At 41.3% G+C, this 20,624-nt stretch overlaps 1 protein-coding gene across 12 annotated transcripts in view; it reads left to right on the top strand.

The window, feature by feature from the left end:
• MTMR1 (myotubularin related protein 1) overlaps positions 1 to 20,624 on the top strand; it is a 449,026-nt gene that overhangs the window by 306,674 nt on the left and 121,728 nt on the right. For all 12 annotated transcript variants that reach the window (XM_086918594.1, XM_086918596.1, XM_086918593.1 and 9 more), the window contains one exon: positions 15,202 to 15,408. In XM_086918594.1, coding sequence (XP_086774720.1) covers positions 15,202 to 15,408 — 207 coding nt within the window. The remainder of the gene's footprint in view (positions 1 to 15,201; positions 15,409 to 20,624) is intronic.

Genomic DNA, 20,624 nt, shown 5'->3' with positions numbered 1-20,624 from the left:
TCCACCCACTTCCCGCTCTGCCATCCTGACACCAACTGTTCAGCCTAATATATGTAGACTATTGTCTCTATGCGTCCTTTCTTAATGTTACAAAGTGAACCAACTCCTCCCCCCTCCCTCCACCCATATCCCGGTCTGCCATCCTGACACCAACTGTCCATCCTAATATATGTAGACTATTGTCTCTATGCGTCCCTTGTAGTTTTTGCGCAGCAACCAAATCGATAGGGTCTGTTCGGCCTTTCGATTAAAAACATGCACGTATTGGAGACGCGCGTATTCGAATCCCATGTTGTGTATATATAAACACGCGCTTAATCAAATCCAACTTTGTGTCAAAATTTCAAATCGGTGAAGAACTTTCGGAGATTTAAGATTTTGAACAAAGGAACATTGACATTTTTGTGTGTTCAGGTTTTCGATTTAAAACACGTGCGTATTCGACACGCACGTATTGGAATCCAACATTGTGTATATAAAAACACCCCCTATTCGAATCAAACTTTGTGTCAAAATTTCAAAGCAATCGGTGAAGAACTTTTGCAGATTTGCGATTTTGAACAAAGGAACATTTACATTTTTATTTATATAGAGTTTAATGTAATTTATTTTTGTTGATTGTTTAATGTTATATACATTTTATAAAAATATTTTAAATATCTATTTTGTAATTGTATTATAATTTCAAACGTTAATAACTCAATTAAATTACAAATGATGCTATATAGTAAAATTGATACACTTACTGTTTTGGGCAATATTCTTGTCCATGATAAGTTTTTTTCTCAATGTTTTTGTAGTTTGCTTACAAAATATGTAAACATGATATTTTTTACAATGTTTTTGTATCATAATGTTTTTGTATTGAATATTATGTCATACAGTCCCATCCATAGCCGCAGAGAACTACTGTCCCTGACACTGGTTCACGAATGTAGTGCTGTGGTGGCGCCATATTGTGTTTTTTAAATCATGACGTGACCAGACATTTTTACCTGTGTCACAAGAGTGGAGGCCTACGAGACACCAGTGCACAGTTCCATGGCTACAAATGTTTTTTATCCTACCGCGAAGATTCCAAGCACATAGGTATGTGCATTTTGTGTTTGATAAGCGTGATATATATATATAGAACGATTGTCTTAGTGAACTAGAGTGACCGAAGACTACAGGTTCAAGCCATTCTCAAATGTTCATGAAAACAAATGAAGTTGAGGTTACTTTCTCGGACCATAGAAGTGTACTGCTAACATTTCTAAGACATTCCTGAGACTGGAGTGAGGAAATATAAACAGTGAAGTGGGGAAATAACTGAACACGACTGACAAGCCCTAATCAGGGTGAAACCTGTCTTGGGTTGCTTTTGTTCCAATTCAAGGAGGAACTGGCCTGATAGTTCGAGCTTGATTGTTCATATTGCTGCAGAGTCGAGGCTGAGTTGCATATGACTTGGTCCAAATTGAGGTGACATGGTATTCAAATGAGAGATTGGTTGGAATCTTACCTCTTGTGATTAACTGTGGTTTGACAAATTGCAAGCATTGCTTCTGTCACCTTTTGTGTGTCTGATGTTGCTTCCTCAGACCGTGTTTGTGCATTGCAGACATTCCTGAGATGGAAGGCAGATAACTTTAGCTAAATCTTCTAACTGATTGCCAAATTTGGTGCAGATCTCTCTACATATATAGACAAATCATAAATTAATTCTCATAGGAAAGTGCATTTGAACCTTCACTACAAGGTGGCGACTGCTAATGTGTTTTATTCATGTGTGTGTGTGTATGTATATATATATATATATATATATATATATCACTTTTAATATTAAAACAGATCGGGTGCCTCTTGCAGTACTGCCTGTACTCTACCAACTTGACCTTGCTTTGAGGAAAATTGAGATATTTCAGTTTTAAGGGCAGACCCAAGGTGCACTGGTCTAATACAAGGTATGGTATCTGTATACCTGCTTAAGCAAACTTTCTCAAGTAAATGGGAATCGGGCCAAAAATAGCGTAGGCTTTAGACACGCATCGATTTCCAACATAGGTCATGCAGCCAAACAATGGTTAAAACTTTATTAGGGTAAGGTTTATAGTATTTTACCATATTCGTTGGAAAAAATGGATGTTACATATACTTTTTCCCTTCACTGCCAAGTCATTCTCTGTACATCTGTGGTTGCATTCCTTGGAGACTGGTTTGATGAACTTTGACCCTGAATCTAAATTTGTGTCAGTGACATACTGTTCTAAGAACCTACTGGGACTGCAAAAACACTAATTTGGCAAACATCTGATGTATACTTATAGCTGCAGATTCTTCATCTTAAGAATAACCCTAGGTGCCAGACTGGATCCAAAGATTTTATTAGCAGTGCTCTTGCACTCCGCTAGGTGGTGGCATGCAGCTCCACTGTGATCCGTACTGCCCTAGTAGTGACGAATGGGAGCCACATATAAATTGCGCCCTTACGCGCTGATGTCAGTTACTTGCTTTCTGCAACTTTCTAGTCCGGACTTCCAAAATTCTTCAAACCGCGTGATGGGAAACAAGATTCAAGCTGTTCCAAGACTGCAGAAAGCAGAAGTCAGTACTGTATCCGCATTCGGTAGGTTTGTGTTGCTTGAGATTCAGCCAAGCTTCTCATTCATGCAACAAGTGTGCCCTTATGCACCTAAAGACGACATCGGAGGCAAAGCACTACATCTCTGAATATAAGAGGTCAAGGTCAAAACAGAAATCATGCTCCCACTCCAAGTCAAGGCCATGCACAGATGATCGTGCGATTGTGGCTCCCTCTGTCTATCTTCGTTCCCCACGGAGCTGCAGAGGTCTCTCACCAGACTTTCACTGGCGGGTCTGCCCCGGACGCTAGTCTAATCCCTGGTACCTTTTAATGACCTCCGACTCTGGTTCTGCCTTCTATACCAGCACGAGAGTCCATGCCCATTCCTTCTTTCTCGGCCTCAATAACTAACTCCAACTGTGTACGATTCAAACTGACGCCCGCCTTTTCCATAATGTCCAGACTAACTCTCCAAATCTTTTTTTAAGGACAAAACTGGGGCCTGAAAGATTGGACAGTTCACTTATAACTTCTTTGATAGTGAAATCATTAGATATGGCATCTTTCCATTCTTCAATGGAAATGGCCCCATCACACAACTCAGTCACACTTGCTACCACACAATCATCATTGGAATTAACATCGTCCTCCTCACATTCCAATGGCAAACTGGATAGACAATCAGCATTGACGTTGCGAATGCCTGACACACATTGTAGTGAAAAGTCATACCCTTGGAACCTGTATAACCATTTGACAATTCTGGGGGTTGCTTTTGCCGCTCCTTTAGTGGTGAACCATTCTACGAGTGGTTATGGTCCGTCCTAATTTCAAAATGTGTAGCCCAAATGTATGTTTTGAAATAATTCACTCCCCACCAGCATGCAAGTGCCTCTTTCTCTATGACCGTAAAGTGGCCTCATCACCCTTGAAGGTGCGTTATGCAAATGCTACGACACATTAATGTCCCAGATGTTTTTGCATGAGCACTGCTCGTAGACCGTAAGCGCTGGCGTCCACTACAATTACGCTGTGGTGTGCTGGATTGAAAGGTTTCAAAGCTACTGCCTTGACTATTTGTTCTTTAATTGCTATGAAGACTTTTTGGCATTCATCCGACCACTCAAAATTGACACAGTTTTTCACTAAAGTTCTGAGAACATGAACTTTGTCAGCAAAATGCTGAACAAACTTTGAATAAAATTCTGCAAGGCCCAGAAATAAGCGCAACTGCTCCTTGTCACACGGTGATGGTGCATTGGTGGTAGCATCTGATAACTTTTTTTTTGGTTTTACTCCATCTCTAGATAGTGTGTCCTAAATAACCAATTTGTTTGGCACCAAATTTAATTTGCAATTATTTACCCCTACGGTAAGACCTGCATTTCTAAAGTTTGTTTTAGTATAGAATCGTGTTCAGCACCATTGGTTCCCCACACCAATACATCATCTTGAAAAACTAACACTTTGGGTAATCCCGCCAATAACTTACACATTACTCTTTGGAAAACTGCTGAGGCGGATGCCAACCCAAAAGGCATTCTAATAATTTGGAAAGCTCCTTTTAGAAGTATTCTCAATTCGTCTTGCCACTTGAATGGTTTTCTGCAAGGACAGGTCTTTCATTTCAAGCAGTCTTTCTAGAATTCTATTTATGAATTGGTCCTTATAATCTCTTCATGAAGATCTCTAAATTTGCATGTAGATGCAAGGGTTCCCAATATAGAAATATATTGCTCGACAGATTCTCCTTGTAATTGGGAACGTGAGAAAAATGTATGTCTTTCTACCACTATGCTAACCTTTTGCCATAGTTTTCTTCTAGAGCTTTGACTACTTCAACATATTCATCATAGAAAATCACCTCATCATACTGTAGATTTACATCTACATCTTCTTTTTTGCTTGTTACTTCACTCTCTTCTTTATTCTCATTATCGCTAGTATTTTCTTTAATGATTATCTGTTTCTTATTAGCGCTGGGATGCTCCCGAGTGGCCTTGCGCTATAGAAGAGCCTTTTAATAATAATAATAATAATAATAATTAGTCCCCATGGGTACTGTTTTTACAACTTTCCTTCCTTCTATTCCTAAATTATGCTTAAGTAATGCCACCTTTTGAGAAGCTATAAAATCCTCTCCACCAATAGCCTCTAAATAAGTTTCAAATGACTCTATCCAGTCTTCCCACGGTAAGGTGGGTTCTCCAGGATTTTGGAAAAATATTAGGTGGAGCAGTAATAGATGACGTATCCATGCTGCTGAATACCCTAGCTGCACAGTAGAATAGATAAATGAACAATTCACAGAAATTCCACAGTCACTTATCCTAGCTGAAGAGTGAAAACCTTAATGGTAACAGTCATGCAAATTAATGTAGTGTAATGCTGTTTGAGCAACTAGTATCTGAAAGAAACAGGATAATAAAAAAACAGTCAATTTAAAATGGTCACCGAAGTCTATTCAGCAATGTAGTCCGCAAAGATCCTCACTTTTGCTCTCCGATGCTGAGTTTCTTTAATTTATTCCTGGTGACACTTAGTCCTTTGAAGGATTTTACTTCTGTGATCGCGCTGCAGTGTTTACATAGGGTTGCTATGGCAACCACACGCTGTTACAGGAAGGAAATCGATGGGCGGTGCGTCACGACGCAGGACGACTACCATAATGCAGTGCGGCCTTGACGAGTCTCTGTAGTGGAATGGCAGCAAGGAGCTCGGGCGTTCCGTGAAGAATGGCTGCAGTGACATGCACCAACAGGATTAGAACAATATAGCAGCAGAAGTGTGGCAGTCAAGAGCGGCAACTGGTGGGTTAAATTTGAATGATAACAAGTTGTTGTGCGATGTTGGTTGCAACCTTGCTTTGGTTCTAACAATAATGGCAATTCGGGGCTGAGTTGTACATGCAGCCAGTGTTCACTGGGCTTGAAAATCGGAACTCCGCGGAGTCTTTAATCTCCTTGGTTAAGCGTTCACTCTACTTTCATCAAGATGTACGCTTTCTTTAATCACCTTGGTTAAGCGTTCACTCTACTTTCACCTAGATGTACGCTTTCTTTTCTACCGTCACACTCTTTGATCACCATGGTTAAGCATTCACCCTTCTTTCACCAAAATGTACGCTTTCTTTTCTACCATAACAACGCACCTCAATCGAACTTTCCCAGTATTTCAAATATACCGCTCAATTCAATAGTGAAGAAAGGGGAGATTTGCACACACGCAGTATCGGTTCGCAAGTCTCATCACTCTTACTCCAATCTGTAGGATCGGTGCATTGTTTCTTCTTCTCTTGTCCTTAGATGTGCCTTTAAGTCTTGTTTTCTTTTCTTGGTGAGCGCCTCAATTTTAATGAGGTATTCCTGGTGGGGCACTCGTATTCCTGGTATAGTGGTGCAACAAGCATCCTTGTCAACGACCTGTCAATTGTACAGCATAACGGCACTCTTGACAGTTTGAATCTTTTTGTAGTCCAGGGGTTGTTGAGCTCAGCATTCAGCAATGCATATCGAGTCTGTCCTCAGGGAATATCCATCCCATCCTCGTCGCCACTTTTAAGAGACACAGACAAGTTAATTTAAGTAGGAACTTTATTAAGTTCATGGAAACAACCCCTGGACACGTCCTCTCAGCAACTGCCAGCTCTCCTCTGCTGGCATCATCCAGAACTCTTAACATTCTGGTTGCCTGGGCCGGAATGTAGAACATGTTGCTAAGCCACCATATCAAGATATAACATAGACGAAGATGAATTGTGTTTTAATGGCGTGACATATGAACTCTATACCATTATAAGACTGGCGAATTAGTAAAGTATATTTCTGTTTATCATCTTTTTCATGATATTCTTTGCCTGGATACCAGTGAAACTAAGTTGAGTTTGTAACAATGTAGCAAAGTATGTTACTACATATTTAATACCACCATGTATGTATGCAAATGTGCTTTAATAAAGTGAACTTTGATGTATTATTATATGGCCATGTACTATATATGGCTATTTTCTGGTTGTGTAATGAAGAAATCAGAATAAATTGTTTACTACTTCTAATCAGTAAAGCCTCTAAGAGTCTTTTCCCATGCTAGATGTGTTAACGAGTTGGTTCATGGAACCTGGATCAAAAGTCCTAAAACTTCATAGAGTAAATCGATACATTGTATTTTTGTTTATCAAAATTTTTAGTTCATATCAATTCATTATTGATAGTCAAGTCAATTAAAAAAGCGGTTATTAACAGAACACATTGAAAACATTACACAGTACTGTGCTCCCTCAGGGGAAACATGCTCTATATGCTTACATGTGTTCATCCAAAGCGAGTGACAGAGAACTGACCGTCCTTCAGCCCTTTTTCAAGTAGAGTTGGAAAACAGCAGTCTGTTGTAATCCAATAATAAAGAGGATTATAATAAATAAGATATACGTTTATTGAAGAGTACAGAGATCAAGCAGTACACATACTGCAGGTAATCAAGATCTATCACAGACTACAGTTAAGCCATGGAACAGCTGTGCTATGGAATCTTAGACTAGCATTGTAAGATACAAGACATTAAAAGCTACAGGTATATATATACATGTACATATTCTTGAATCATATTCAAGAATACAACACATCTTCCTCTTTTATTACTGTAAGATACAAACTATATACATAATTGATACACTCAAATCTATTAACATTCTTTAAAGTTACATTCGTGAATCCCCACATATGTAATCATTCAGATATCTAGGAGGACCTCTTGGTCTCTGAGATCTCGCGCAACTCATACATCCATCTCCAGCACCTCCAGATGACACACTAGGTATATTGCCAGATGACACACCGGGTATACTGCCATCAACATCCAGATCCTCTGTAAATAGATGTGGATTAAGACCCACATCCACTACCTCACTCACAACTGAGTCTTTCAAATTCCCTCTCTTATATAATGCCACTCTCCTCATGTTCCAATTTTCACCATTGTATAAAGTTACATGTCTCCTTTTGACTTTGTATGGGCCCCGGAATTTTGTAAACCCAGCACCCAACCTTCCCGGTTTAACCTTTACCCAATCATTAGGTAAGATGCTAGACTTCTTCAAAACAACTTCCTCTTTCTCCTTAGTCAAATTGGCCAAACCAAGACAGTTTTTTAACCAAGCTGGATTTAATTTCGTGCTGGTAGTCCCCTCATGCACACAAACGGAATCTTCCCAGTATCTGTGTTCTCTGTCGTTCTGTAAGCCCACACCAACTCATTCACCAATTTCCTAACTTCAGACCTACTCGCCACTACCATTTGTATTGCCCCTTTTACCATGCGGTTGGCCCTTTCCAAAATACCATTACCCTGTGGGTTATATAAAGATGTTCTAACATGCACAATACCACACGATTTCAAAAACAGAGTAATTTCATTCGATACCAATTGTGTATCATTGTCAGTATTAATTTTTCCGGAAATCCTTCTTCACCAAAGACTTCAGATAATATTCTAATAGTACTCCTTGTTGTTATTTCTCTTGCAAACTTCACTATCAACCATGTAGACATGACATCTACCATAACCACACCAAACCTACATTCACTCCCCATACCTGCCAACGGACCAATGAAATCTAAACACACTGTGTGCCAAGGTAAACCAGAATCTTCAATTTTCCCTAAATCCAATTGACTTCCTACCTTTAATCTATTCTCACCCTCAACACATATAACACATTTCTCCACCCATTCCGAAATTTGATGATCAACAGCAGCCCACCAAAAGTGTTCTTTCACCTTTTTCGTAGTCAAAGACTGTCCTAGATGGCCCTCATGTGCCAACTTAAACACATCAAACCTAAGCTCCTCTGGTGGAATTATGTTATCACCCTTCATCAATATGTACACCTCATCGTCAACAAAAGATAGATCATCTTAATGTTTGGGAACCGTCTGACCACAACACTGCGCAGACTCGTTGGGTGACATTGGGCAATATGGTTGCCAAGCGTGATATTGCTCAGAAGTGGGGTGCAGCTACAGCCCCACTGGTGGTACAATGGAAAGCCAACATGGATTGGTGCATGTTCCGAGAAAAGACGGTCTATGTCGCCAGGGGGAGGCCTCAGACATGGAATAAAGTGTGGGGGGCATGGAATGCGTACAGGGGCGATGTGTGCCTGCCGCCGGAACCTGTCCCTCTGGATGAACACTTATCACCGTAACCTGTGACACCAACTGTTCTATGCTGTTTGTACTTCTCCTGCTTTTCCCTCCCCCCCCCTCCCCATCCTACCATTCATTCTTTTTATCGATTCTCTACCTGGCCTCCTCTGCCTTTTGCCGACTCCTTGACGTCTCTGTTGCTCCATTGCCACTCTTACGCGCCTTTTGGCGTTTCTTTTCTTGGTTTAGTTTTCTTTCTTAAAAAAGAAAATAATAAAAAACAACCTGCAATGTTCTGATGTAAATCACCTTGCACTTTTCTCCTCCTGATTCTATGCTGCCTTGCCTCCGGGATGTTAGGCTGAATAGCTGTGTGCTCTTTTATAATAAAGGTTTTAAAAATTAAAAAAAAAAAAAAAAAGATAGATCATCCAAAATTTTAATAAAAGGCCTAACTGCAATGGGAAAACAACTTTCTCTTTTTCCCCCTTTCACAATTAAGTCTCTTACCACCTTCAAGGTCATATCCTTGTCCATACATTCTTTCCATCGGTCCTTACTTATCGCTCCACCACATGCTTCCATGACATCTTCAATCGTAGCAACAGCACCTTCCCCATGATAAGATTCTACACTTATCTTGCCAACTTCCTCCCATGGCAAAGGTAGCCTCGACAAAGCATCCGCCTGACAATTCTTCTATTCCGCTAAGTATTCTACCTTGTACCTGTACTCCTGGAGTCGTGCAGCAAGTCTAGCTAAACGTGCTGATGTTTTATGTGCACCTCCAGTACTTAGAATTTTGATAAGTTGTTTATGATCGGTTTGCAATGTAAAATCAAAACCCCACAAGTATGTCCTGAAGTACTCCACCCCCCCATGCAGCAGCCAACGCCTCTTTTTCTATAACGGAGTAATTTCTTTCCGACACTGTTAAAGATCTTGAGGCGAATGCCACTGTTTTTATACCATGGACATGCACTTGTGCAAGTACTGCACTTATACCCACCGCACTAGCATCAACAGTCAGGACTGACCGTAGCTTTGTGTCAAATGGTGTGAGTATGTCAGCCTCACATATCTCCATTTTAATTTGTTCAAAGGCATTCTGCTGTTCCTTAGACCAAATATATTTGTTGCCTTTCCTGAGTAACATTTTAATTCTTTCAGTTTTTTTTGCAAAATTCTGTACAAATTTCGCATAAAACTCTGAGGCCCAAAAATGACCTCAATTGGTCCTTATCTGTTGGTGCTGGGGCCTTCTGTATGGCTTCCAACAAGTCACGCCTTGGTTTAACACCCTTGGCAGATAGTGTGTAGCCCAAATAATCCACCTCTTCAACAGCAAACTTACACTTCTCTTTTTTGAGTCTCAAACCAGCATCCTCCATTTGTTTAACACATCTTTCAACGCCACATCATGCTGTTCTCTTGTCCCTCCAAATACTAATACATCGTCTTGGAAATATACCACATTCTTAATTCCTTGCAACACAGATCCGATCATCCTTTGAAACACCCCAGCGGCTGATGCCAGGCCAAACGGCATCCTTGTAAATTGCAATACTCTTTCCGGGGTGATAAACGCTGTTAGTTTTTTTGAGTCGTTGTGCAATTTGACCTGATGATACGCACTACGTAAATCGAGTTTTCAAAAATATTTCCCTCCTTTCAACAACAATACCAGCTCATTGATATTGGGTAATGGGAAATTGTCCACAACTATATTTTGGTTCAATGCACGTAAATCCACACAGAATCTAAAACTATTTCAGGTTTGCTTGTGATAACTACTGGAGAAATCCAACTTGATGTTTCAATCGCCTCAATCATCCCTTGTCGCACCATCTCATCCAACATACGTTTAACTTTATCCCTAGCTATAATTGGTATGTTCCTAACTTTGTGCTGCATCGGTATGGCTTTAGGTTTCAAGATCATTTTATGAACATACCCTTTTAATTCACAATTTTTTCTGAAAAAAGGCTATTCATACTGTTGACATTTGTTTCTGTATCTATCTCATCTACCACCATTACTTGTTGTTTGGCTCTAGGGTTAATTATAATATGAAGATCGTATTGGTGTGCCCAACCCAGTATCGGTGGACCGCTATACGCCACATACACTTTACCTTCCACTTCCCTACCCTGAAATTTTATGCTACTCGACATGTAACCTACGATATCATTTTTCTCACCCTGCTTCCCCCAGGATTAATATCTTTTGGCAATAGATTTTCTTTTGGCCAATTTTCCTTGAACGTGGACAGTGGAATGATAGTCCAAAATGAGCCTGAGTCAACCATCAACTCTGTCTTTTTACCATTGATTTCGAACATGGCCTTGGGTCTATTTCTTCTTCCATACGCCATTGCTTTACTATCATCATTCGCGCATACAATATCATCATCAACACACAATATTTTGTTTACCCCCTCTACTTTGCATATTGGGGATTGACTGCATTAAATCGTTGACAACAGATACCTTTTGTCTACTATTCGATTTGCACATCTTACAGAAATGGCCCTTCTTACCACATTTCTTACATTGTTTGTCTAACGCATAGCATCTCTTGTAGTCTGCAGTATGATACATACTGCCACATCTAGTGCACATTTTCTCTTGAAACATGATTTGTTCTTGATTGGGCCCTCACGCCCTTCCACTTGAAAATATTTTCCTACCACTATTGTCATTTTTCTTGTTTTGACCTATTGCAGCCACCTCTTCTCCTTGTATTACTACACAGGTTACATTGTTTGTTCTCGTCTTCTTCTCCATCTCTTTCTTACAACACTCGGATTGATCTACAACCTTAGCTATATCTATTGCATTGCTCAATGTGGGATTCTTCACAGCCCATAACCTCTCTTGCATTTTCTTGTTGCAACACTGTACTATCAACTGGTCCCTTATCATTTCATCTCTCATAGTTCCAAAACGACAATTTAGAGATAACACACGAAGCCTCGTGACAAACAGATCAATTGTCTCATCAGTCTTCTGTGGTTGTGTATAGAACTTGTGTCTACACATTGCTATATTCACTTCTTTGGCATACTGTTTTTTAAGTCTAGCTTTTGCCTCATTATACTCCTTGCTAATTACTCTTCCCTCACTATCTACCCCTACTGGTAGGAACCTAAAAGCATGTTGTCCCTCTTTTCCTAACGTACTTAATAACAGTGCTTTCTTTCTTTCTGCACTAAAGCTTTTCCCATCTAGAGGTATAATATAATTCTTAAAAATCTCTATCCACTCATCCCACTCTATTGGAGGTTCACCTGCTTGTTGAAGAAATAATGGAGGTGGAACAACAGTAGTGCCTTCCATATTAGAGTGATAAAAAAAAATAACACTATAATAATATAATACTAGAAATAATGTCTGACGAATTGCTATAACAAACAACAAACACATAATAACATTGTATCTGTGCCATAGAGTAAATTAGCAAAGTAGATATGTGGTCATTGAGTTCCTGTAAAATAGATATTGTCTTGTAATAATCATAAAAGTTAAAAAGTCACTGTAGAATTTCAATATAATCGATTGTCTATCCTTCGTCTTCCGATTCTAATATCCCAAATACCTTGTAATTTCAATGTCCCAAATACTTTGTAAAATAGTCCTCTTATGTCGCAAACAATCGTTGTGCCAAAAGGTTTTTTTATTTTTTTTATATTTCTCTTCCTTTCTTCACCGTGATGGGATCGTTTCCCCAAAGTGGTGTTGTTGCTAGGTTACACACAAAATGGCTTCTAATGACATCTACGCATATTTCACGTTGTGACGCCAATGACACTGTACGCTTCACTCACGTCATTCGTAGTTGTAGAGTGCGTCACTGTCCTGTTACATCCGAAGAATCCAAACACACGTCACAGGGATTACCTCAAGAAGACGCTCGAGATATGCAGGTACTAACGTTGCGCTGACTCATTTAAATGATGCACAAATGACAATCTTCATGTCTCTCGTTTTAAATGGTGTGCAAGTGACAATTTTTCGTTTCTTCTTTGTTACAAATATAACGACTTTACTGACAACAATAGCGATATTACACTAGACCTGCAGGAGTGTAATTGCCTTGAATAAAGGAAATTTGACCCAGCATATAATTCAAACGCTGACTAAGACTTATAAGTACCCCAAAATAACAGTACCTTTTGAGAATTCTTCGTAATCAGGACTTCCTCTTGGTAATTTATCAAACCAGAATTCCTCGTAATCAGGACTTCCTCTTGGTAATTTATCCAACCACTTCAAAATCTTTGTAATTAAGATTTACTCCTCTCATCATCCAAGATCGTCTTCACCATTTTTTAAGAATTCCTCATAATCAAGATCTTCTTTGACCAGTAGTCACACTGATCATTTTATCTTGTACGCTCATGGGTTCTCAAATCAGCTCTTCTTCTTAAAAATACAGTCCTAAATAAATAATACCCTCTGTACTCCTCTTCTTAGCTAAGCATTGATGTGTTCCATCGTCGCCAATTGTTGTAATCCAATAATAAAGAGGATTATAATAAATAAGATATATGTTTATTGAAGAGTACAAAGATCAAGCAGGACACACACTGCAGGCAATCAAGATCTATCACAGACTACAGTTAAGCCATGGAACAGCTGGTCTATGGAATCTTAGACTAGCATTGAAAGATGCAAGACATTTAAAGCTACAGGTATATATATACATGTACATATTCTTGAATCATATTCAAGAATACAACACAGTCCCTCCTTGCTTTGTATAAACAAGCAAATAATGGGCTTGTAGTGGGTTTCTAGACAAAGAATACTTGAACTACGAATACATTACATAAATCCCATTGAGTGCTTAGTGGCTGGCTACTACTGGTTTATCGGGGACTAGCTACTCAGAATGAGGTCCTGAACAATGAAGACATTGACAGTAAGCCGGTCCCTGTACTTTGAGGGTCCTTATGTTGCACATACCCACTAACACCCTAAACTGCCCTCTGGTCTTAAATCACAGAACATCAAAGACCCGGATTCCATCCACCAACAATAGAGACACACCGAGAGCAGAATATCTCTGACTTTACTTAGTGAGATCCTGGATAACAGTTGGCCCTATGCTGACCACACTTGGATTGTCATGAAGAGTAGCTCGTAAACTCTGATTCAGGTTATCAGTTGTGCTTGAAGCTCGCACTCCAATTATGTTTTCCCCTCGCAGATTTCAATAGGAAAATCCTGGCGTAATTTGAAAACTACACTGAGTGAGCGAAAAACATGCTCAAAGCTGTGTGCAAACTCCAAAGACAGTCAAGCACCGAAACAGGTAAAGTTCAGTACCCACAATCACTGCATTTATCAGGGTACCCAGCTGGTAAAGCTAACAAATATGTAACCAGGGGCCTGATGTACAAAGATTACACTCGCAAAAAGTGGTCACAAATTTTGTGAATGCAGTCTGATTGCGCTGACCAACCTGTGTACAAATAGTTCAGTTCACAAACTACTGAATCATGGGGTGGGGGGGGGTCACACAAGTACCTAGCTAATTGATATTAATTAATTACTTAGGTCGCTATTTGTAATTGCTTGTGATTGGCTCCGTAACAGGAATTGTGACCTTCAAGGTACAGCATATCATAGCATATCACCATCCTTATGATTGCTTTCCAAAACGATTTAAAGCTGCTTTATAAGGAAAATGCTATTTTTGAAAACATCAGTGAAACCATGCAGAGGTCCTATGTACCACTTCCTACACCCCCTGAAGATGTCTTATTGATTCCCAAATGAATAAGAGTCGCAAGTTGACCCTCTCCCCTTTTTGATGCAGTTTTCACCCTATTTTTGGATTCTGTAACAGATTAGTGGTTTGTGACCAGAATTGCAGTCGCAAAACATTGATAAATACTTTATTGACTCGCAATTTGGAAGGAATGCCTTAAACACTCCCCTTCCAAATTGCAATTCAGTATGTTTTTCTAACTCCGCTTTGTGATTTAGAAAAGGTTTTACGAATCCCACAATGGGGTTAATACATTAGTAAAATTGGAATGGCTGTCACTGAATCCCTTTGTAAATCAGACTCGAGGTCATTAGCATGGTCCTACAACCTTTGGCAAGATCGCTGAGAGAAAAACAGCTCCAAAGACCTCCAGTCTCTACGATAGTGCACTTTCGTCTCATAAAAGCACATGACATACACTTTGAAGCCAATTGAAGATCCTTGCAAAAGCTTAGTATGAAGTCAGCTGCCTATCTCTATCTGGAAGACCAATAATGCCTAACCTATTCTGTTGCTTTGAGACCGTTCTACTAAATCACCCTTGGCATTGCATCCAAATACAAGTGCCTAGTGTGCAATCTTATAATCAACATGATGTTCAGACTCTAATGTCAAAATGTAATTTAGAAATTAAAGCACCATAACCTAAGGATATTTAAACTGTTTATTCTGCTTTACAGAATGCACAAATGTATACGTGGTTTCTTTTGACTGCAGATGCTGCTTGCTGGAGCTGTGAGAATTGCTGATAAAGTAGAGTCTGGTAAAACCTCGGTTGTGATACATTGCAGTGATGGTTGGGATCGGACAGCGCAACTCACATCCCTGGCTATGCTTATGTTGGACAGCTACTACCGAACTATCAAAGGCTTTGAAGTTCTGATAGAGAAGGAGTGGATAAGTTTTGGACACCGGTTTGCTGTGGTAAGATTGAAATGTATATTGTTTTTTTTATTTATTTGCCAGATGTGTGTTGGTGCACAGTTTTGTAACTTATTATATTGGCCTTGAGACTTCATCTGATAAATATTCTGTATGAAACATTCCAAAAGCTTTGGGGAAAATCACTGTTTATAATGTGGATATGAAAAAAGCACTATTTTATATACATTTTCCATATAGCTTTGCAAAGTAAACTGAGTGTTGTTATATTATATGTATTTTTAAGGTACTTGTATTTTTGATGTCTACTTCCACCAGCAGATGATTCCTTACCTGTTGAATATATCTAGGTGCCAGGTTCGATCCGGAAACTTTTCCATAGCTATCCGGCGCAGGTAGTGGGTGAGGAGGACAGCATTATTTTCTCACCAGCACCACCACCAGGGTGACGTCACCGGGTCATATAATGCCCACTCTTTGTTCCTCCACGAGGACAGAGTTAGAAAAAACTGCAAGAAAATGCTGACACCTTTACAAATGTACAGAGCACTTGGCCATGCGTTTCTTGTGCATAGTGGTATGTGTGGAGGTCAGAAGCAAGTCTGGTAAGCTACGGTTAATTGTCCACAAACCTATCTGTCTCTAGCTTTTTACTGTTTTTGACTCTCTTCAATCCTCTCTGGTATTTTATCCTACAGGGCTACAGCTTCGAATCATGTGCATCTTGTTACTGGCTGTTCCCAGTAGCTGCCGCAAATAACCTCTCTACTTTATTTTTGGTGACAAGTCATGTTGTCTGCGCCTGTACTTTGTTTACTACCATTGATATAAGATCAATGGGGGATACCTTGTATGCATGCACAGTCTGTGTGCCTAATTCCTGCAGTAGAGACTAGATTTCTTGGCTAAAGAGAGGTGTCAAGAAAGAGTCATACGACTCTGAAAAGTGCATTTTGTATGAGGCACCCTCACTGTCAATGAGGCAGCAAAACATTCTACCCGAAGACTTTCCATCCTTCCCTGTAAAGACATCCTCTCTGACTCCACTCAAGAGTTTCTAGTAACCCCAAAAGAGGATGAATGGTGGAGATTGTACATCCATTTTCTGCTGGTCTCTGACAATGAGTTTGTGCTGGATTTGGTAGTCTATTTCCAGCGGATTGGTTCCCAATATTGGGGAGTCCACTGCCCTCTGTAGCCAAAACCCTCTCTTGCTGTTGAGACTATTTAGGGCAATCAAGTTGGGCACAAGCTCCATCCTGGCACATACATTGATTAAAGCAGTTCCTCTACTCCCCCTATTTATTGTTCTTGTTTGTCGTTCCGTTTCATTTCCTCTATTTTGGCAGCTGTAATATCTCCCCACCATACCACCCCACCCGGCACCCTCAGTGTCCCCTTTTCCTTTATGTTTACAATGAAACCCTTTATAGCTTGCATGCTGTGGCTCTTTGTTCCCTACCTAGTCCTGTTCATTTTCCTTTCGTTTTAAACCTAGATCTCTTTTGACATTGTCATTTTCTGTCCCTTTTCAGTATATTTTTATGACATTCATGTTTTTTTACACTTAAGTCAGACATCCGAACCTCATTTACATGTCTTTTGAAGTTTTCTGTATTTTTCTTCAGGTTTGAAATTCACACCCCTTTATACTTTTGTATTCCACTTACACTTTTAGATCCCCAACATGTGCATGCTTCCTTCTTCTGTGACCTGGGATGTTGGGTTCCACATACACTTTTAGATCCCCAACATGTGCATGCTTCCTTCTTCTGTGACCTGGGATGTTGGGTTCCACATACACTTTTAGATCCCCAACATGTGCATGCTTCCTTCTTCTGTGACCTGGGATGTTGGGTTAACTATGATACATTTCAGGTTCATTGTACTGAGACATTCAATGACTTTGGTTCTATGTAAAACTGGGGATTTATTAGCTTTTGAACTATGAAAACCTTTGACCCAGTCCTGAGGTGGAAGCCGGGAGCTGGAGGTACTCGCTTCGATTTTAATTGTTGAAAAATTGTAATTTCTTCTGTTGTGTGGTGTCACGTTAATCTGCTTTTAAACCAACGCACACCCCAGCGCTCTAACTTCCCTCAGTGCACAGCTGATCATAATAGCTGCAGCGCCTCACCTCGCTCATTCACAGCGGCCGCCATCAGTCCAGGCGTGCGCGCTGACTCCGCCCCCTTTTTGGCCACGCCCCCTGCCTTCAGTACTTAATCCGCTGACCACGAGCGGCTTGCAGAAAACCTTTGACCCAGTCCTGAGGCGGAAGCCGGGAGCTGGAGGTACTCGCTTCGATTTTAATTGTTGAAAAATTGTAATTTCTTCTGTTGTGTGGTGTCACGTGTGGGACACCCCCGCGCCGCACGGCCACCAGCTGCTGCGTGTGCCCCTTGCCGCCCTCTGCCTCGCTGCTGCCTCGTTTTGCCGGCTGCCGCCGCTGCGAGTGGTTTTTCCTTGTTTTGACTGCTCTTTGTGCTTGTTTGGGCTAAACTTGTTTTTCCCCGTTTTTTCGTGCATTTCTGCCTGCTTGTACTGTATTTCAATTTCTGTTCCGTGTTGCCCTCCTTCCTGGTTGTCCGCCTACCTCGACGCCCCCCGCCCTCCCTTCCCGCCACCGCCGCTTGTCCCCGCCCCTTTTTGCCTTCTGTAACCCTCCCCGCTCCCGCCTCCCAGCTGCTGCGCCCACCCGCGCACTTCGCCTTAAATGGCGACCGTGCGAACGCGCAGCGGTCACGCGCAGCGGGTGCGCCGATTGTGCGCCGAAGGCGCGCCAAAGGTAAGCCCGTCTGCGCCCGTCCGCGACCGGATCGCGACCAGCGCCAGGACCCCTGGCCCCCGAAGAGCCCGACCGACCCGCCTGACGTACTCCGCCGCCACCCTCACCGCACTCAACACCGGCCGACTCCCAGACTGCCACCTTTTGGGGTAGGTCCGAGTTCTTATGGCCAAAACAAATCATTCCAGGGGGAGGTGGAGGTTGAAACTACGAGGACTTCCGTTTTGTCTGGATTGATTTTCGATAAATTGGATGACATCCAGTTTAGTGTAAATCGTAATATATCTTGGGCCATGGACTGAGCCGATGATGTGTTGTCGATACTCAGCAGCAGCTGAGTATCATTGGCATAGTTAAAAACTTTACAGTTCATGTTTGCCAGGGCCTCTATCAATGGCTGTAAGTAAAGATTAAATAAGAGCGGAGAGAGCGCAGACCCCTGCGGGACTCCACAAACTAAGGTGCCCACATCGGAGACCTGATCTGCTAGCTGGATCCTCTGAGTCCTCCCTGATAAGAAGGCTGTTAACCATTTGAGGGCTTGCTCTCCTATCCCGGACCTGGCTAGTCTGTCCAGGAGCAGTGCATGGCTGACAGTATCAAACGGCGCTGAAAGATCTAGTAATATAAGGGCGCTTGGCTTTTTACTGTCAGCCATGCATCTGAGCTCATCTAGTACAGACAGCATTACTAGTTCCGTGCTATGGTGGGCACGAAAACCAGCTTGCCGCTCCTGGAGAAGGGGGTGAGATTCCAGGAGGGATGATAGGGATTTTAACACGTGCTGTTCTAGTACTTTTGATAGAAATGGCAGCTGGGAGATTGGCCTATAATTCTTCAGGCTGGTTGGATCTGCCCCAGGCTTTTTTATCAGGGGTCTGACGCGTGCTTCTTTAAAGGTAGTTGGTAATGATCCAGTAGCTAGTGAGGTGTTTAGGAGGTCTAAGATCTGATCCTCTAGAATCGGAATTGCTAGTCGAAAAATGTCGGGCGGGCAGGGATCGGCGGGGGAGCCTGACTTGGTGGATGCTACTAGTAGTCTCAGGGTGGTAGGGTCGATTTCGGGGAATCTGGTGAAGATAGGGATTGAGGAGTTTAAAGGAGGCAGTGGTTCGGTGTGTATGACTGGATTGTCCTTCTTGATATCAGACAAGATGGTCGCTACTTTTTCAAGGAAATATCCTTGAAAGGTATCACAGTCAATCAGTATGTCTGCCTTTTCCTCCTTCTTACTTAGCTCTTTCAGGATTTGGAAGGTTTCTCTCTGGATGTTTGTAGCGTTATTTATGCGTGTCTCGTAATAGTCCTTCTTAGCTGATACAATGAGCTTTTTATATATTTGAAACGATGTTCTATATGATTCCCTATCGATATCCTTTTTGGATTTCCTCCAACGTCTTTCGAGATAGCAGAGCTTTCTTTTCTGGTCGCGTAGACTTTGGGTGAACCAAGGGGCTCCTTTCTCTGCACCCTTCACTTTTTGTGTCTTTTCGGGGGCTAACTCATCAATTGATTGCCTAAGGGTAGTTATTATCGTATCATACTTTAAGTCAAGGTCAGTACCATCTGAAGGAATTATGGATTTCTGTTTGTATTTGGGCAGAACTTTGGTCAAAGTATCGGAATTCACTTTTTTCCATTGGCGCACTTTTTTAGTTTTTAAAGGGGGTTTAGTCTGGGAATTATTTTGCGGTATGTCATACAAGATTAGGTGATGATCCGACCAGATACAGGGTGTAATGCTTGTGATGACCGCCTTTGGCATAGAGGACCAGATGAGATCTAAAATATGGCCTTTTATGTGGGTTGGAGCTTCCACTAGTTGTGCTAATCCAAGAGCGGTCATGGTGGTCTGTAATTTCTGGACTAATGGATCTTGATCACTTTTATCCCAGTGGACATTAAAGTCACCAGTTACCAAGATGTTTTTGTAACGTGTGCATAAGTCTGATATTATAGGAAAAAAGAGGTCGTTGAACATAGAGGTACTTTGGGGTGGTCAATACACTGTTAAGATAATAAGACAGGAGTTGTTCATAATGATTTTTATCCCTAGTAAATCGATGGCGTTTATGGTCTCCGATAGGATTTTGGTTACCGTAAACTGCCTCGGGCCCCCTCTGGTCGATTATGCCAGATCATATCATACCCGCTAGGAAGGGCGGCGCTGATATCCGGGGAAGAGGTATCACTCAGCCAGGTTTCGGTGAGTGTCAGGATATCAATAGTCTCGTCCTGTAGAAGGGTGAAAATTTCCTGGTGGTGTTTCTGCAAAGACCTGGTATTAAGGGTAGCTAGCTTTAGAGGGGGTATAAGACTGAAGTTCTTACAGCTAGGAATATGCAGGATGTTATTTTCCTTAAGAGCGGCACATATGATAGGGGATAGGGTATACCTGTCAGATTTCAGTGCTAGGAGATCTGCTGAAGTATAGCAGGAACGTGTGCCAGAGTCCCTAAGCCCTGAGCCC

The sequence above is a fragment of the Lissotriton vulgaris genome, chromosome 4_1, assembly GCF_964263255.1.
Source record: "Lissotriton vulgaris chromosome 4_1, aLisVul1.2, whole genome shotgun sequence".
Taxonomy (NCBI): Eukaryota; Metazoa; Chordata; class Amphibia; order Caudata; family Salamandridae; genus Lissotriton; species Lissotriton vulgaris.
Note: the sequence above shows the minus strand (reverse complement) of the source record. Positions and strands in the feature narration are given on the sequence as shown.